This window comes from Nicotiana tabacum, chromosome 19 (genome assembly GCF_000715075.1).
Source record: "Nicotiana tabacum cultivar K326 chromosome 19, ASM71507v2, whole genome shotgun sequence".
In the NCBI taxonomy this organism is placed as follows: domain Eukaryota; kingdom Viridiplantae; phylum Streptophyta; class Magnoliopsida; order Solanales; family Solanaceae; genus Nicotiana; species Nicotiana tabacum.
This window is the reverse complement of record NC_134098.1, coordinates 117,646,334-117,662,037: the sequence shown is the minus strand read 5'-3', so window position 1 is coordinate 117,662,037 and position 15,704 is coordinate 117,646,334. Positions and strand designations below refer to the sequence as shown.

At 36.5% G+C, this 15,704-nt stretch overlaps 2 protein-coding genes across 4 annotated transcripts; both read right to left on the bottom strand.

The window, feature by feature from the left end:
- Positions 1 to 841: 841 nt before the first annotated feature.
- Positions 842 to 6,556, bottom strand: LOC107814357 (tryptophan synthase alpha chain). Its single transcript, XM_016639762.2, has 9 exons — positions 6,262 to 6,556; positions 5,505 to 5,651; positions 5,347 to 5,412; positions 5,021 to 5,129; positions 3,479 to 3,555; positions 2,667 to 2,744; positions 1,948 to 2,025; positions 1,258 to 1,317; positions 842 to 1,173 (listed from the first exon to the last, which is right to left on the bottom strand). Exons 1-9 carry the CDS (start codon positions 6,454 to 6,456, stop codon positions 1,039 to 1,041), a joined length of 945 nt encoding a protein of 314 aa, XP_016495248.1. The 5' UTR covers positions 6,457 to 6,556; the 3' UTR covers positions 842 to 1,038.
- A 1,002-nt stretch (positions 6,557 to 7,558) lies between these two features.
- On the bottom strand, positions 7,559 to 11,220 carry LOC107814359 (uncharacterized). Of its 3 annotated transcripts, XM_016639765.2 has the most exons (7): positions 10,917 to 11,220; positions 10,346 to 10,458; positions 9,972 to 10,110; positions 9,790 to 9,890; positions 9,512 to 9,704; positions 8,177 to 8,290; positions 7,559 to 7,967 (listed from the first exon to the last, which is right to left on the bottom strand). In XM_016639765.2, the coding sequence occupies exons 1-6, from the start codon at positions 10,975 to 10,977 to the stop codon at positions 8,181 to 8,183; spliced, it is 717 nt and encodes a 238-aa protein (XP_016495251.1). In that variant the 5' UTR covers positions 10,978 to 11,220; the 3' UTR covers positions 7,559 to 7,967; positions 8,177 to 8,180. The 3 variants fall into 3 exon arrangements, with proteins under 3 accessions (XP_016495251.1, XP_016495249.1, XP_016495252.1); XM_016639763.2 differs by lacking the exon at positions 8,177 to 8,290 and having other exon boundaries at positions 7,681 to 7,967; XM_016639766.2 differs by lacking the exons at positions 8,177 to 8,290; positions 10,346 to 10,458 and having other exon boundaries at positions 7,681 to 7,967; positions 10,917 to 11,105.
- Positions 11,221 to 15,704: the final 4,484 nt, after the last annotated feature.

The following is a 15,704-nucleotide window of genomic DNA, read 5'->3' as shown; positions in this document are numbered from 1 at the left end:
CTAGATTCAAGTCTAGAAGCTCTTTTCTTTTAATTTTATTATATTGTTGTTCAGTTGATAAATTCTCTCTATTTATCTGCAGAGAATTTAGGATAGAAGCATAGTTGATTGAATGTTATAAAGTGAACTGAAATTGCCCACTTTTGGAGCAGACCTGATTGAAGTATCGAATAGAAGACAAAGCAGGTAAACAAAAATCCTAATGAACGAAACCTCATCATACAGTTTGACTGCTTAGATTTTAGGGAATTATTCAATTTCTTCTATTGTATGAACTAAATATTCTTATGAGAAGAAAAGAAAAATATTTTGAGATGCTGAAAAAAGGGTGTATCATGTGAATTGCCAAAATTACTTATTAGGATTTGCTCTAAAATTTCAACATTGAGAAGCCGATGTAGCTAATCAGGGGCGGCTCAATGAAATCGGAGGCCTAAAGCCAAAACTTAAGAAGTGAGGAAATAGTACAAGTAATGTGACAACAGTTGGTCAAATAGATATGATTAATTTAGATAACCAAGAAAAAAATGTATGGTCTTAACAAATTTTCTTTCAAGTTTTTAAGTTTTCTTTTAAGTATTCCACAGTAACATTGTCTAATATTTTAAAATTTTGGTTTAAATTATTCAAATATTCATATTTGTTAATAAAATATTTGATAACTAGAACCAATGTAGTATATTGAAACAAAATGTTAATGTCTTGTTAACTTAAAAAAACTTACTAATATAAATAATTATAACTAATAGAAAAAGTTTTGGGGGCCTTTTGACTCATGGGAGCCTAAATCTTTAGTGGTCTTACCCTAGAGCCACCCATGTTGCCAATTTGGGGAATATGCTTTTGCACTAAATTTGAATTATCATACAAAAAATCAAGAGAATTCTGCAACTAATACAAGCTAGAATATGAATATCAAAATCTTAAAGCTTAAATCAGACAAATCTATTTTCAAGATCAATTTGCTTCTATGAGCTGGAGTTTCAAAATTGAAGTGTCAAGCTTGATTAAACAAAAATCCTTGATTCTACCATTAAATCAAGAGAGTGCAGATTTTAAAGATGTCACAAAGACCTCTAATTCCTTTAAGCCTTCTTCGGGGGATTTTGCTTCACCTAGTATTCTTACCATCGCACTACCAACAATCACACCATCAGCTCCCCATCTTGCCACCTGCAATACATGCATCAAAGCAAAACAGTAAATAACCATTTTTTTTACCTCGGGAAGCCTTGTTCCAAGTCATTGAAAACTCACCTGCTTGACGTGCTCGGGTTTTGATATACCAAATCCGACTGCCACTGGCTTAGATGTTGCCTGTTAAAAAACAAAGGACAAGTTTCCTACGTGCTTAATAATTTAGGTCTAAGAACTTGGGGAAAAAATAAGAGGGAGATACGTGCTTAATGCTTGGAGTCCGAAGTGGTTAGCCTCAAGCAGAATATAATATTGTTGGAAAACAAGCTTCAAAAGGCAGCAGACCTGGTTAAGTCCAAGGAAGCCCCGTCTTTGAAACATTCTATAAATTGCCACCAAAAAAATAGCAAAATATTGTGTAATTCAACCGACACTTCTTCGATCCAAGGATTGATTTTTTTTTTTCATAAATATTTTTTTTAAGTGATTTTTTCCTCAAATCCAAGGATGAATTTGCAATTCTAATTAGACAAGAAACATCCTGAACATTTGAAAGGAAAAAGAAAGAAAAGAGAGAAAATATCTGAAGTTTGAATGAGCTAGTTAAATAGAATTAAAGATGCAAATAGAAGTGAAAATTTTCCATCCAATGTTCTTGGTGTCCTTCAAGAGAAGGTATGCCGAGATTTGTATCTTTGAACTATATATCAAACCAACTTCTGGAAGACCATCATGCAGAACATAAGAATTTAAGACTAGCTTAGGCAATGATATGGAAGACGTGAGAATTATAAGAAGCGTAAGCCAAACCTCTTTAATGTCGATCAGGAGCGATTGAACTTTCGAACTGACAGATTCACGAGCTCCAGTAACTCCAATTGAGCTCACCTATAAGTTCAAGAACTAAATGATAAATTTTTACTAGCAACAGTAAAAGTGAAACGAAGAAATTGTCATCTTCACCAGCATATCTCAAGTGAACGATTTCATTGGAAATATCCATAAATATTGGTTCAATTTTTCACATTCTCATATCTATGGTACATGTAGATTTTAGCTTCTTTTAATTTATTGAAGCTGACACTATAAATATCAGCAAGTATGATCCCAAAGCGCTGCAGATCAATCAACCCCTGCTAAAAGTATGCATTTACATCACACTGTTCAATCCACAGGTTGTAATTGACTAGCTATATTCATGGGTGCCTTACATTCTGTTACTCAAGATATGATTATTAAAAATTGAAGCATGAATCAAATTAATAACCCATTAACATGTGGTATAGGGAAAGAACTTGAGGTTGATATGCAAACTGATGCTCGTAAAGTGATCACCAGCCAAGAATCTAGATTATTGCAACCACATGTGCATAATTGAAAGTGAATAAATTCCAGAGCGAGGCCCAAGAAACAAAAGGGAGGGTAAGACATTGAACAAAATCTGAAAATGTTGCACCTTATCTGTAAGCAAACGGCAAAAACGGTAATGGTTAAAACAGCTTTCTACTAAACGAGAGGGAAGTTCTTACAAGATACACGAATCCCTCTGAAGCTTCAGTAATGGCTTTCATACGAATTGTTGGAGTAGTCGGTGTTGTAAGCAATACCTAAACAAAAACGAAAATTCAATTTTTGAAATGGGAAACTAGGATAAAGCAAATATGTTTTCATTGAGGAAAAATTGTACAGGTGAATGATCAAATGCTATGCTCAATCCAAACAAGAGGAAAAATTCCGCAATATCACCAAGCATTCACATCAAGGTCACCAAAGAAGAATAACACAAAGAAATTCGAATAAAAACAAGAGAAGACAAAACAATGAAACAAAATTGATAACCTCTTCTAATGGAGGAACCTGCAGAAATTGTTCCTTTTGATAAATCATCAATATAGATATAGGAGTCCACCCTCTACCAACAAAGAAATTCATTGTCCACCATTTCCAAGCACTCCATGACTCATGCAACATAAATAATAGCCTCATAATTTGATTGAAAGAGTCATATCTATCAAACTTCAAAGACATCCGTTGCATTCACCCAGATGGCAAAAATGTTCTTTTCTAGTAAGTGATAGCATGCGATTGTCCTATACACATGTTAAGCATGAGCAAATCACATAAAGGCAATTACTCGTGACTCAGAGTGGACTATGGACCAAGTAAATTTGCTATGTAATCACGAAGCAGATATATCACGTGAAACTAACTGCACATCTAAGGACTGAGGTAAAGGATTTGTTTATTTTTAAACAGACAAATGAAGAAAATTATGTGTCGAGACCTTGGGGCATCTCATGAGAGTTGGAAATTGCGATAGATATTTGGCACAAAGACTAACCAATTCAATATTATGCCTAGCAGCTTCCTTTCTTAAAATTTCAGTTTCCTCAAGAGGGACATCTGGAACAACAAGTCCTGAAAAGACACAGAATTATCATAGTGAGACATATAACAAGTCGGAACGAAGAAAACATAAGACTTGGTCAGTGGCGTGAAAGAAGACTGCATTATCAGCACCATGTTGGATAATGCAACAACTAAAATAAAGAAAACTCATTCACTGCAAATCTTCAATTATTTCCAGGAAATAGCTAATATGCACCCACACAAACCAATCAACACTTGTTTGGAACTAAGGTGTAGTTGTTGTTGTACAAACCAATCAACATTTATTTAAGGTATAAGTCATCTCCACCAACAAATGTTATAGACAGAGATGGTGGAACAAAACTAAGATGGGAAATTCCAATTACCATGCAAAATAGCAGAAAGATTGCATCAACCACAGGTTGTTTTCAGCTTCTTTTTCTATCTGTAAAACTTTATGCTTTTACTCACAATGCGTCTATACTGCAGTTTTTGTAAGATGTACAAAGTTGGATGACAAAATGCTTTTCTTTAGGAAATTGAAAGAAGACTTTTACATAGTTTAATCGTTTTAGTGCAAATATTTCTTTAGATAAAGTAGTTAATATTTTTATTGATTTGCGGAAGTAAACCCTTATGTATACCAAAAGTAGAGAATCTCCACCTCAAAAAAAGTTTGATACCTTATAGATCTCAACCAGCCAATACTAACTGTGACCTCATGCGTACACCAAAAATTCACTCGTCTTAGTGCAAATATATAACATAGAAAGGAAAAGGAAGAAAGAAAAGCCTGCGATAAGACATGCCTCATTATCAGAAGTTCAAAACTAATCAGTAACTGGTGGGGGGAAAAGGAACCCAAAATTAAAACACTAGCTTTAAATTTGCAAAAATATTAGGGCTTAACCTGTTATAAGTTGCTAAATGATTGGTAGTCATCAATTCATCCAAAACATCTTCTCATTTTAAACAATTCTCATAATGCCAGGACATCTAATAACAGAAGCACAAAAGATTTATCCCACTGCAGAAGAAAGTTATACAGAAATAGTCACTAGTTCCCAGGAATCATCCATATGCTAGATGATCTAGTCCATCTCCCTTTGTAGTTTAGCAATCTCTGCTAAACTCATGCAGGTTATGCTTTGTGACAAAATATTAATCCAGCCTTCATGAGATAAGTTGAACTACAAAACGTTAGTGGACCAAGGGAATGACATAAAGCTATCTAATCCTAAGACCAAATTCACATCAGTGGTAGTTCAAAATAAAGGTATACATGAAGAATCATTGGATATTTCATGTTATTTGGGGCATATCATATAGGAACAGTCATTCTCACACTAGAAACTCTTTTTAAGTCAAATAATTCACTAATAAACATCAACTCGGTGTCAAAAATATACTAAGCTATATAAGTGGCTTCAACCAAATCATCCACTCGTCTATTAAACTTGTCCAACTATCACTTCTCACACTAATAATTTAACATCGCAAAACTAAAGATTACCATGTACACCAGCATCTCTCACAGTGGCCATGAACCTTTCAGTACCGCGTTTAAGTATTGGATTATAATATGTGAACAAGGCAATTGGACAGGACAACTGAGGCACAACCTGTCACATATTGAGAAATAATTTTAGATTTCATAAAAGATATTTGACAAAATATGCCAGAATAAACAAAGTGACTGGAGGAAGCAGACAAAAAGCTTCATAGTAATAAAGTAATTTTCAGCAAGGCCTGTTTGTATCTACAATTGCACTAGATAGTTAACAGGGAGCTTTACTGCTTGTCAATATGTAATTAGAAATTCGGGGCTATGGGGTTTACATCTTTTAACATTGATAAGACTTTGGCGAAATTGGTCCCTCTACTCAGTGATCTTGTAGCAGCAGCCTGAGAAAACAGATAAGCAAAGAAGAATGAGGATATAAAAGAGGTAAAGGACAAAATATAGGACTAAAATGCACTAATCACTTCATCAAAACCTGGATGACTGGACCATCAGCCAACGGATCAGAGTAAGGTACTCCTAGTTCTATGATATCCGAACCACATCGATCAAGCACTTTCAGTGCTTCTGCAGTTGTTGACATGTCAGGATCCCCAGCAGTGATGTATGGAATTAATGCCACCTTTGCAACAGAAAGGTTGAGTTTCAATTCAAAAGCAGAGATAATAAGTAGAAATACTTTTCGATGGTAAAGCAGCTCCAGATTTTGACAGAAAAGTTATGAAAGAAGACATCTTTCTACCCTTGACAACTACCCACCAAAGTAACAAACCATTTTGACTATCTTACACAAGATCAGTGTACATAAAAATAAAAACTTTCTGTGGTTTTTTTTTCTTTTCAATTGAATCAATGTTCAAAACAGAAATTCAATTAAAGCAAGTGAAAATTCTCTAACACAAAAGTCAGAATAGTCAGTAAGAATCTTCTTTTTGGGGGATAAGCTGCTGACTGCTGTACATTTATCACTAATTTTCATAGTTTGCATAGGAGCTAAAGACAAAATTCCTCACTAGAAACTACATCCCACACACCTAAGTATCAAATCCAAGATTTTCTTGGAAACCCAATTAAAGAAAATCGCCATGTTTTCAACCAATGCCCAACTCTAATTAATTCAAGAACGTAAGCAAATAAGAATACAAATAAGAATTACACAAAAGGAAACACAACCCACAAAAAAAGTTCCTTTTTTTGGGGAAGAAGAAGAATGAGGAGGCGGAAAGACATACTTTGCCTTGTTGCTTCAATCGAGTGAAAGTCTCAGAAAGTCCAACAGTTGGTGTGGTGCTGAGGGCAGCCATGGGAGGTTTGACCGAAGTTGAAATCTTAAGTCTTTGGGTATTATTATAGGAGTGAGGAAAAGCGTGATTTTCAAGCTTGTTATTGGAGTGAATGAAGTGGGTTGCTTTTAGAAAAGATGCCATAACATCAGGACTTTTAACTTTCTGCTAATGAAGACGAGGAGATATAGCGGCAACGCACGGCGGGGTATAAGTACAGCCTACTGTAAGAATGAAGTGACTGGATTTGGGAAAAGTTTTAGATGCGGGTAAGGCAAAAAAGAGTATTTACACTTAAGCCACCTATTTTTGGTGTAATTGCAGTTGGGGTTGTAATTTGGTTCCACTATTGCATCATTGTGGGATTTGTCAATTCCACCACACCTAATGGCTAATAAGATTCAAAAATTGAGAATATTATCTCAAGTAAATTGATCGTAATCATTGGAGAGTTAGAAAGTAATTTTTGTTGTAATTGAATCAAAATTTATTAGTAATCCAAAGTTGTCTAGAATTTAGTATTTGTTAGTTTCTTTAATTCACGTCTAATAAGGTTTTGTAGTGAAAATCATATAGGAATAGGTTTTCTAATTTTTAGTCAAATTTGATTGGTTGAGAGGTAGTCATGATATATGGTGAAATTATTGAGCTTATGAGCAATGAAAAACCTTCCTTCCTCTTTTACTCTTTTGTTTTCAAGTGTTCTTCTGAATAGTCATTGTTGAATATCTTACTAGTACCTAAATTATTCTTTTGGGTATGTTTTTTATTAATCCTTCAAATTTCGCACTTCATTTTTTTATGATCATTTTGACAGGGAAAGTGATTTTTCAAAGTCAATACAGTTGCTGTTTAGTGTATAATCTTAAGACTTTGATGGAAAAGTTAATATAATGAAAATGATGGCAAGAATAATCGGGTCAATCAATGTGGGTTAAATGTCTATTTCAAAGACATTTTTGTATCCTCTCCTCGTACAAGTAGGTCCGAAGCTGAGTGATAAATATGAGACAAATGGGAACATGATATAAGAGTAACTTTTAAAAATACAGTAGTCGCACGATCCATTAATAGTTTGGTAGATGTGAACAACATTTGGTTGAAATTGAACGTATAGCTAAGTTTTCCAATTTTGGTCCTTTGATGATTAATTACATTTCCCTTAGGGGACATTGCCATAAAATTGGTAAATTACATTAGTTACACCACGAAGTCCTGAAGCTCAACATCCGTGACACTAGTCGTAAGGGATAACACTGCTTAACTAGATCAACAGTATTCGGCCAACTATATTGCAAAGTAGTACATTTGGAACTGTATACTACGGCCTTGCCGCATTTTAAAACGAAATTTAGAAATCATTACAAATATGCAGAACTCCAGTATCAAAGTCCACTGACATTTCTTATTTGTATATGTTATCATGTCAAACAATATGACTTTGATGCCTGGTGGCAACGCGGATCTTATGTTGTTTAGATGCCCATGATATCTAAACAGACTAGGTACAAGACTCAAAAACCACAGTTAGAGATATACTCGAATTGGGGTTAAATTATCCATCTTTCCACGGAATCTTTCATCCACAGCTGACATGCTCACTTGGCATGAAGCTGATCTCTGCCTTCTAATGCGCAAATCTTCTTTAAATGTACCTGGAATAAGAGCATATACATATCAAAGATCATAGCTATAAGTTCATTTTTCACATAACTGCAAAGAGATAGCGCACATAAAATTTGATTACCGTGAAATTATGAGGGCTGCCATGTTTAGCCCAACAAATAAACTGAACCATATGCATGTGCTCGTGATTCAAGAATAAAAGGTAATCAATAAGCGGACCAAAGGAAGTACATCTTACCTCTTCAGTCACTTTTTAATTGGTTTTGTGGCTGTGAGAAAAACTCTTTGGCATTATTTGCGACTTCTGCCTCCAATATCGCTTCTAACACAATGTCAGACCCCTTTGCTTCATCTTTTGGGGGGAAAAAACAATTAACACAACAAAGGGAGATAAATCTCAATAAACCATAAAACAAACTGTTGTATGCGCACAGGGCATAGATAGGAGATTGGAGTTGATTCTCAAAAAATATCCACTCTTCGTGTTGCAGCTATGAAGCATGTAAATATTTAAACCTATTTTGTCATAGAGCCCATCTGGATCTACAAGGTGCTTCTTGGTTAGTGAGTTTTGGGAGGGGAATTGCAAGCCTGAGTCTTTTAAATCTTTCTAGGAAATCCAATATCATGTTAGTGCAGGATAAGATTGTCATAACTAGCATAGGCAAAAACGCAAGTTCATTTCTTTTCATCTGTCTAAGCCTCAGTGGGTAGAGTAACTGGGTACCTATGCTGCTAGGAATAGCAGGTACCTGGTGAAATATTCGAGGTACCGACAAGCTGGTCTTGACACCACCATTATAATTAAAAAAAAGATCAGATTGTCGTATAAATGACTCCTGCCGCCTATCACCATCACATAAATAGAACATGATTCTTGATCCAGGAACGCCCATTAAAAAGGAATTCTATGTGCTGCTATACCGGGCACCTATGCTGCTAGAAAATAGCAGGTACCCGGTGGAATATTCGAGATACGGACAAGCTAGTCTTGAAACCACCATTATACAAAAAAAAAAAAAAAAAAAAAGGAAGAAGATTAGATTGTCATATAAATGACACCTGCCACCCTATCACCATCATATAAAGAGAACATGATTCTTGATGCAGGAACGCCCGTTTAAATGGAATTCTATGTGCTTTCAGCTAATTCTAATCACAATAACTTCAACTTTTTGGTAATGAGCTAATTTAGTTCTCCTAATAATGGAGTTGGACATTTTTTTTGTTGATACAAGGATAATAATGGAGTTGGCTAATTAAACACAAAAAAGACTTAATCTGCTAGTTTGAACCACACCTAATCTCCTTCGCTTGAGACCTCCTCACTTTAGCAACAGCAAGTGCTATCCTACCCTTTATAATCAAGCAAAGCAAGGTTACAAGACTTGACAAAGGATTCTGCAGAGATCCTGTCCTGAACCTTTAGAAATGCACACAATTTTGCAAGGTCGAATGGTAAGTACATAATTACCAAACAGCAGAAAACTATTTTGTATGCACAATAATAGGACCACTGGACTTACTGAAAAAGAGACATGAGGCAATCAGAATCCCCGAAATGATTCCTTACCTTTACGTTTTGGCAACAACCCTGCACTCTCTGCTGAGACAGGGAGCACAATAATACTGCCAGATTCATCAGTCAGTTCACTCAGACCTTCCTTATCTACAGAAATGGCTTCCAAAGGTGTCGTTTCAGCCAATCTAGCATAAGCAGCGGCTTGGCTGTGCATATCAGTCAAAGCTTTCCTTGAACTATGATCCTGATAATTATTATTCACATAAGTCTTTCCATTTGAAAAGAAAGGAAAAGATGATGAAAATAATTGTGAGAGAAACAACAAAAACCTCAGGTGTGATAGTTGCTACAATGCTCTCTTTCTCGGATATTTGAGGTCCCTTTTTAACTATGGTGTTCTCTTCATCAGATTTTTGAGGTCCATTTTCAACTTTCTCACGACGAAGAATTTTTTGTCGGAGTCACAAAGAATAAGAATATTTTTCAGTAAAAAAAAAAAACTAAGAAATACCAGTGCCATTTGCAGCTGTTGTGTTGATGCTGTCTACTAGCCTCGACGTCAATGGACCAGGATTCATAAACGAGATTTTTCGAATTTCATGACGTATGGCTTCCAGCTGAGCAATGGTATCTTGCAGTTCCTTATGCACCTGATAAACAACTCGAGATGAAACATAACAAGTCGTAACATTTCATTTCAAGCTATTATGCGATACAAAGCATAATTTAGCCAATCATCTTAAGAGCAATAACTAAGTCTATATTAGTCCTAGTCATAATACAAAACTCAGCTTTAAAAGAGAAAGCGAAAACTGCTATATAGACACGAAACACCTATCATTTTTCGCGAATTGAAATTTATGAAGCAGCACAGAAGTTTGAAACCTGGCGAGCTTGAGACTGCTGCATGACACTTTCAAATTGACCACGAGCCAATTGAACATAGAGCCCAGCAAATCTGCCTGCCGTTCTTGCTATGATTGGCAGATCTTTAGGTCCTAAAACACAATTTATTTTCTTAAAAGGTCAAACCATTATTCATCTGCAACGCGCTCGCCCACACACACACCACACATAATGAACTACATATTTCCCATTGAAATATGCACATATCAACAACCCCAGTGCAATTAAAAGCAATACTTCCCAAAATTATTACCACTTCGAAAGGTCAAATTTATGAAACTCTGCCATCAACTTATTTATAGAGTGTACATCAAACGAAAAGGGTCTGAATAAAGTGAAGTGGATATAGGACATTCATATAGCTGACTCTAACTAGTTTGGAATTGAAGCATAATTGATAGTTTGCATATAATTCGCAATCAAACTTAATTATTCAATGATAATTTTTAACCCAGTTTAATTAACATATACTATTGTATTTCAAAATTTATGGAATTTACATCAAATATTACCTTAATGGAAAAAAAAAAAGATAAAAAAGGGAGAGTACCAATAAGAGAAGCAGTAGCGCCAAGCAGGAGAAATAGCTCCCCATATGAAATTCCCAGCATCTTTTTTTTCTTTCTTATTTCAGTTTGTTTCTGTCACGTGTGTGAAGAGAACGGCAATAGAAGATTGTAAATCAAGGATCCATATCGGGAATTTGGTCGGAAAAGTCGCCTGAGAGTACACCGCCGGTGCGTCATTAGAACTTAGCCATGATACAGGGACACAGGCTGAGGGTAATGGGCCTTTTTTATGTGTAGCTGGGAACGAAGAAATGAAATTGAGGGATTTTCTTTTTTCTTTCTTCCAACGAAATTGGAAGGGATCAACTTTTTAATAAATTCACATTTTACTGATCAAAAGAGCCCTATATTTGCAACGGGACATAAGATCCACGCTTACTTCCAACACTTCATCATAATTAATTATTAATATATAGTACTAGTATCAGTTTATTTTTATCACCTAACCGTACTAAATTAAAATAATTGGGGTAACCACTAGTAAATGGAGTACTAGATATAACATAAACGTAATGATCTAATATTAATCAAAGGATTAGTGTTGTCAGCTAGGCTCGATGGTGTAACGACCCGGCTTATCGTTTTGAGTATTACAGCATTGTTCTCTTATTTACTGCTCAATTTATACTTTACAGTTATTATATAACTTGTCGGGGTAATTGGTTCGGGTCCAGTGAGCTTTTGAAATGAATTGAAACACTTAGTTACAAAGTTTAAAGCTTAAGTTAAAATAGTGATCGAATGTCGGCTTATGTGTAAACGACCCCGCAATAGAGTTTTGATGATTTCAATAGCTCCGTATGGTGATTTTGGACTTACGAGCATGTTCGGAAAATTATTTGGAAGCCCGTAAATAAATTAGGTTTGAAATGGCGAAAATAGAAATTTAAGTTTGAAAGTTTGACGAGGGAGTTGACTTTTTGATATCGGGGCCGGAATCCAATTTTGGAAATTAGAATAGGTATGTTATGTCATTTATGACTTGTGTGCAAAATTTGAGGTCAATCGAACTTGATTTGATAGGTTTCGGCATCGAATGTAGAAGTTGAGATTTCTTAGTTTCATTAAGCTTGAATTGGGGTATGATTCGTTGTTTGATGTGATTTGAGGCCTCGAATAAGTTCGTATAATATTTTAGGACTTGTTGGTATATTTGGCTGAGGTCCCGGATCAAATTCGGACTTAGAAGAAATCCGGAAAATTTATGTCTTCTGGTGTGATCGCACATGCGAGGAATTGGCCGCAGATGCGGCTCGTTTTATGCAGAAGCGGAGCTGGGCTGGCCTGGACAGGGCGTAGGTGCGAGGGGGTTAACCGCATCTGCGAGCGAGGCTCCGCAAATGCGGAGTTGAGGGAGAGGCACGTTCCGTAGGTGCGGGGGGATGGAGCCCAGAAGCGGCTCTGCATGTGCGGGAGATGGAGCGCGGGTGCGGAGTTTGGGAAACCAAGTGGCTTCCGCAGAAGCTGCAATTGCACCGCAGAAGCGGTTCCGCAGGTGCGGATAGGGGGTCTCAGGTGCGAAAAGCCTGGACAGAATGTTAAAAACAAGGTCCGCGATTTTGGCTTCATTTCTAACATTTCCAACACGGTTTTAGGGCGATTTTCAGAGGGAATTCGCGAAAAAACTTGAGGTAAGTCACTTGTGATCATTGTTAGTCAATAATATTGGATTATCATTGAGTATTTCGACTAGATTACGTGTTTTTAGGTGAAATTAGAGGATTTGGGCCTATGGATTTGAAAATGAGAATTGTGGATTTTAAGGTCGAGTTGTTGTCAGAATTTGGTAAATTTGGTATGGTTGGACTCGTGGTTGAAGGAGAGTTCATATTTTATAACTTTTGTCGGGTTCCGAGATGTGGGCCCCACTGGTATTTTTTTAAGTATAATTTTTGATTTTTGTGGGAAAATTAGTATTTTGATATGGAATTAATTCCTATAATTTTTGTTTACTGAATCAAATTAATTGTGACTAGATTCGAGCCGTTCGGATGTTGATACGCGCAAAATGGAATTTCTGGAGCATTGTTTAGCTTGCTCGACTTTGGATTCGACTTGTTCGAGGTAAGTAACTCTTCTAATCTTGGAGCTGATGGTATGAACCCTGGTTATACGTGTTATGTGTTTGGTGTTGAGGTGACGCACATGCTAGGTGACAAGCGTGTGGGCGTGCACCGTGAGAACTGTGACTCCGTTATTTTTGTGGTACTATGTAGTTACCTGAACTTATATGTAATCATAAAATTTCTACGTACTAGAGTTATCGAGCTGTGATTCATGTTAGAAACCATGTCTAGACTATATGTTTATCCTGTTGGGACCCACTGAGGTCATTATTGTTGTTGAGTTATTTGCTTATATTGCAATGTCATACTCAGTCATATTCATTCATTGCATATCCTATCTCAGTCTCTGTTGTTATTTATTAATACATCATATCATCATTGTCGGCTAGTTCATATCATTGTGAGCCCGAGAGACTGGAGAGGTTGATGACTGAGTGAGGCTGGGGGCCTGATTTTGATATATTGATACTATAGCACGTGAGTTATCCATGCAACATGTGAGTTGTCCGTGCGGATTTTAGCGCTTGGGCTGAAGGAGCCCCTCCGGAGTTTGCACACACCCCAGTGAGCGCGGTTGATTTATATTGAAGAATGAATCTTCCCTGGACATGGATCTTGTCCGAAGCATTTATACTTGGGAATGGATCTTCCCCACATGCTAGATTAGCCCTACTCAGTACTGAGAAACTGATGGTTAGTTAATGTATATATTCCGGGATGGATCTTCCCTGGACTAGATTGACCATATACAGTACTGAGTGATTGAGCATGATGAGTTGAAAGTGCGAGACAGTGAGGTTGAGTACTCTGAGAGTGTGAGTACATGAGTTCATCTCTGAGATACATTGCATTGACATGCACACATGACATACAAGCATAAAGATGTATCTTCCTCATGTTGTACGGTATCACATCATTCATGACTTCTCACACATATTGGCATATGGGCATAGTGATGCATTTTACACTGGCTATCTGGAAGGAAAATGAAACATCTTATTTATTGTTAAAAGGATTTTTGGGAAAATTACTGTTTTCAAACTTACTCATATTTTTGGCAACTTCGGTAAACGATTTGGGTTTTCACTGATATACTTGAAAGGCAGAACTATTTTCAGAAATCATGATTAAGCTGAGCATTTTATCTATGAGTTACTTCTTTTATTACTTGCTTTACGTTGTTATGAACTGTTGTTGGCTATTGGTGTTGGACCCGACCTTTGTTCCAGCTTGTCACTACTTTCAACCTAAGGTTAGGTTTGTTACTTATTGAGTACATGGGGTCGGTTGTACTCATACTACACTTATGCACCTTGCGTGCAAATATTGGATGTTAATATTGTTGTGATCGACGAGAGCTGTATTTGAAGATGTACATGTGTTCCGGTCATAGCTGCCTCTTTTTTATGGTAGCCTTAGATTTATAAAGATCTGTTTATGTACATTTCGAACAGATGTTGTAGATGGGGTCAAATATTGGATGTTGATGTTGTTGTGATTGACGAGAGCTGGATTTGAAGATGTACTTGTGTTCCGGTCGTAGCTGCCTTTTTTTCATGGTAGCCTTAGATTTATAAAGATCTGTTTATGTACATTTTGAACAGATGTTGTATTTATTTTATACCACCTTTGTATATTCTAATCTTAGAAGCTCATGGCTTGTACTACCAGTCCTTGGGGAGTGTATTAGATTTAGTTAAATATTAATTGAATTGGATAATTGTTAATTGGCTTACTTGACGGGTTGGGTTAGGTGCCATCACGACTAGGTGGATTTTGGGTTGTGACATATGGTAAGAATCTTAGGCGGAGAAGTAATAGAATTTCAAATTAACGGCTAGGATTAGTTTCAAATAAATGAGTTGCGAGGGCTAAGATTTTTCCCCGTCAGCTGAAGGTTGTTATAACTAACCCTCAGCAGAATTTGGAAGGCATCGAATCCAAGGTTATTCGTCTTTCCTCTCACATGTTCTCATTTGATTTCTGCTTCTTCTCTTTCCTTCAATCTCTGATTCTTCTCTTCTTTTATTTCTGCAGATCTCAGTTGATTATGAGAGCTTATTAGTCGTAATTAGTTGTTCATTTGGTTTGTTTGTAATTCGTTTCTTTTCTATTTATATATAAAACAGAAAATTATCCCAAAATCTTCTTCTATTTCGCAATTTGGTTGATTAATTTCTTAGATCCTTAGCTGGATCATTATATTTGGTATCAGAGCTTCAATCCTGTGACTGTGTGGTGGTAATGGTTGAAGGAACTAGGCTGAAAGTTATGGATAATAAGCTCGTGAGACACGATGAGGTTCTAAATGAAGTGTTGTCCACTCAGGAGGAATTGCGCAACACACAGACTAGAATACAAGGGACACTAGAGCTAATTCTAGACAGGTTGACAAATTTAGAAAGAGCTCCTCAGCGAGCTCAGGGTGATAGGGCTCAAGGAGATGAACTATTACCCCTCCCAGGTCAGGAGTTGAGACAGAATAGGCCCCGAGGTATGCAAGCTCCTCCCCCCAAATGGGAGTTGCCTAATTTTGAGGGTCATGAACCTAAGGTATGGCTTCGTAAGTGTGAAGGGTATTTTAATCTGTATAGGACCCTAGATAACCAAAAAGTTGAAGTTGCTGCACTCTATCTAAATAGACTAGCTGACACTTGGTACCACTCATTAGTATTGAGCAGAGGTGAAGTGAGCTGGACTGAA

Bases quoted from the DNA above. Each gene is read 5' to 3' on its own strand.
- LOC107814359 (XM_016639763.2), bottom strand. From the start codon at position 10,977: ATGCTGGGAATTTCATATGGGGAGCTATTTCTCCTGCTTGGCGCTACT. The intron at 10,111-10,345 runs GTTTCAAACTTC...GTTGTTTATCAG, and splicing joins AGCAGTCTCAAGCTCGCCAG to GTGCATAAGGAACTGCAAGA. The intron at 7,968-9,511 runs GTAAGGAATCAT...CTCTTATTCCAG, and splicing joins GTTGTTGCCAAAACGTAAAG to GTACATTTAAAGAAGATTTG.
- LOC107814357 (XM_016639762.2), bottom strand. From the start codon at position 6,456: ATGGCATCTTTTCTAAAAGCAACCCACTTCATTCACTCCAATAACAAG. The intron at 5,130-5,346 runs GTAAACCCCATA...AATATGTGACAG, and splicing joins TCTTATCAATGTTAAAAGAT to GTTGTGCCTCAGTTGTCCTG. The intron at 1,174-1,257 runs GTGAGTTTTCAA...CATGTATTGCAG, and splicing joins AACCCGAGCACGTCAAGCAG to GTGGCAAGATGGGGAGCTGA.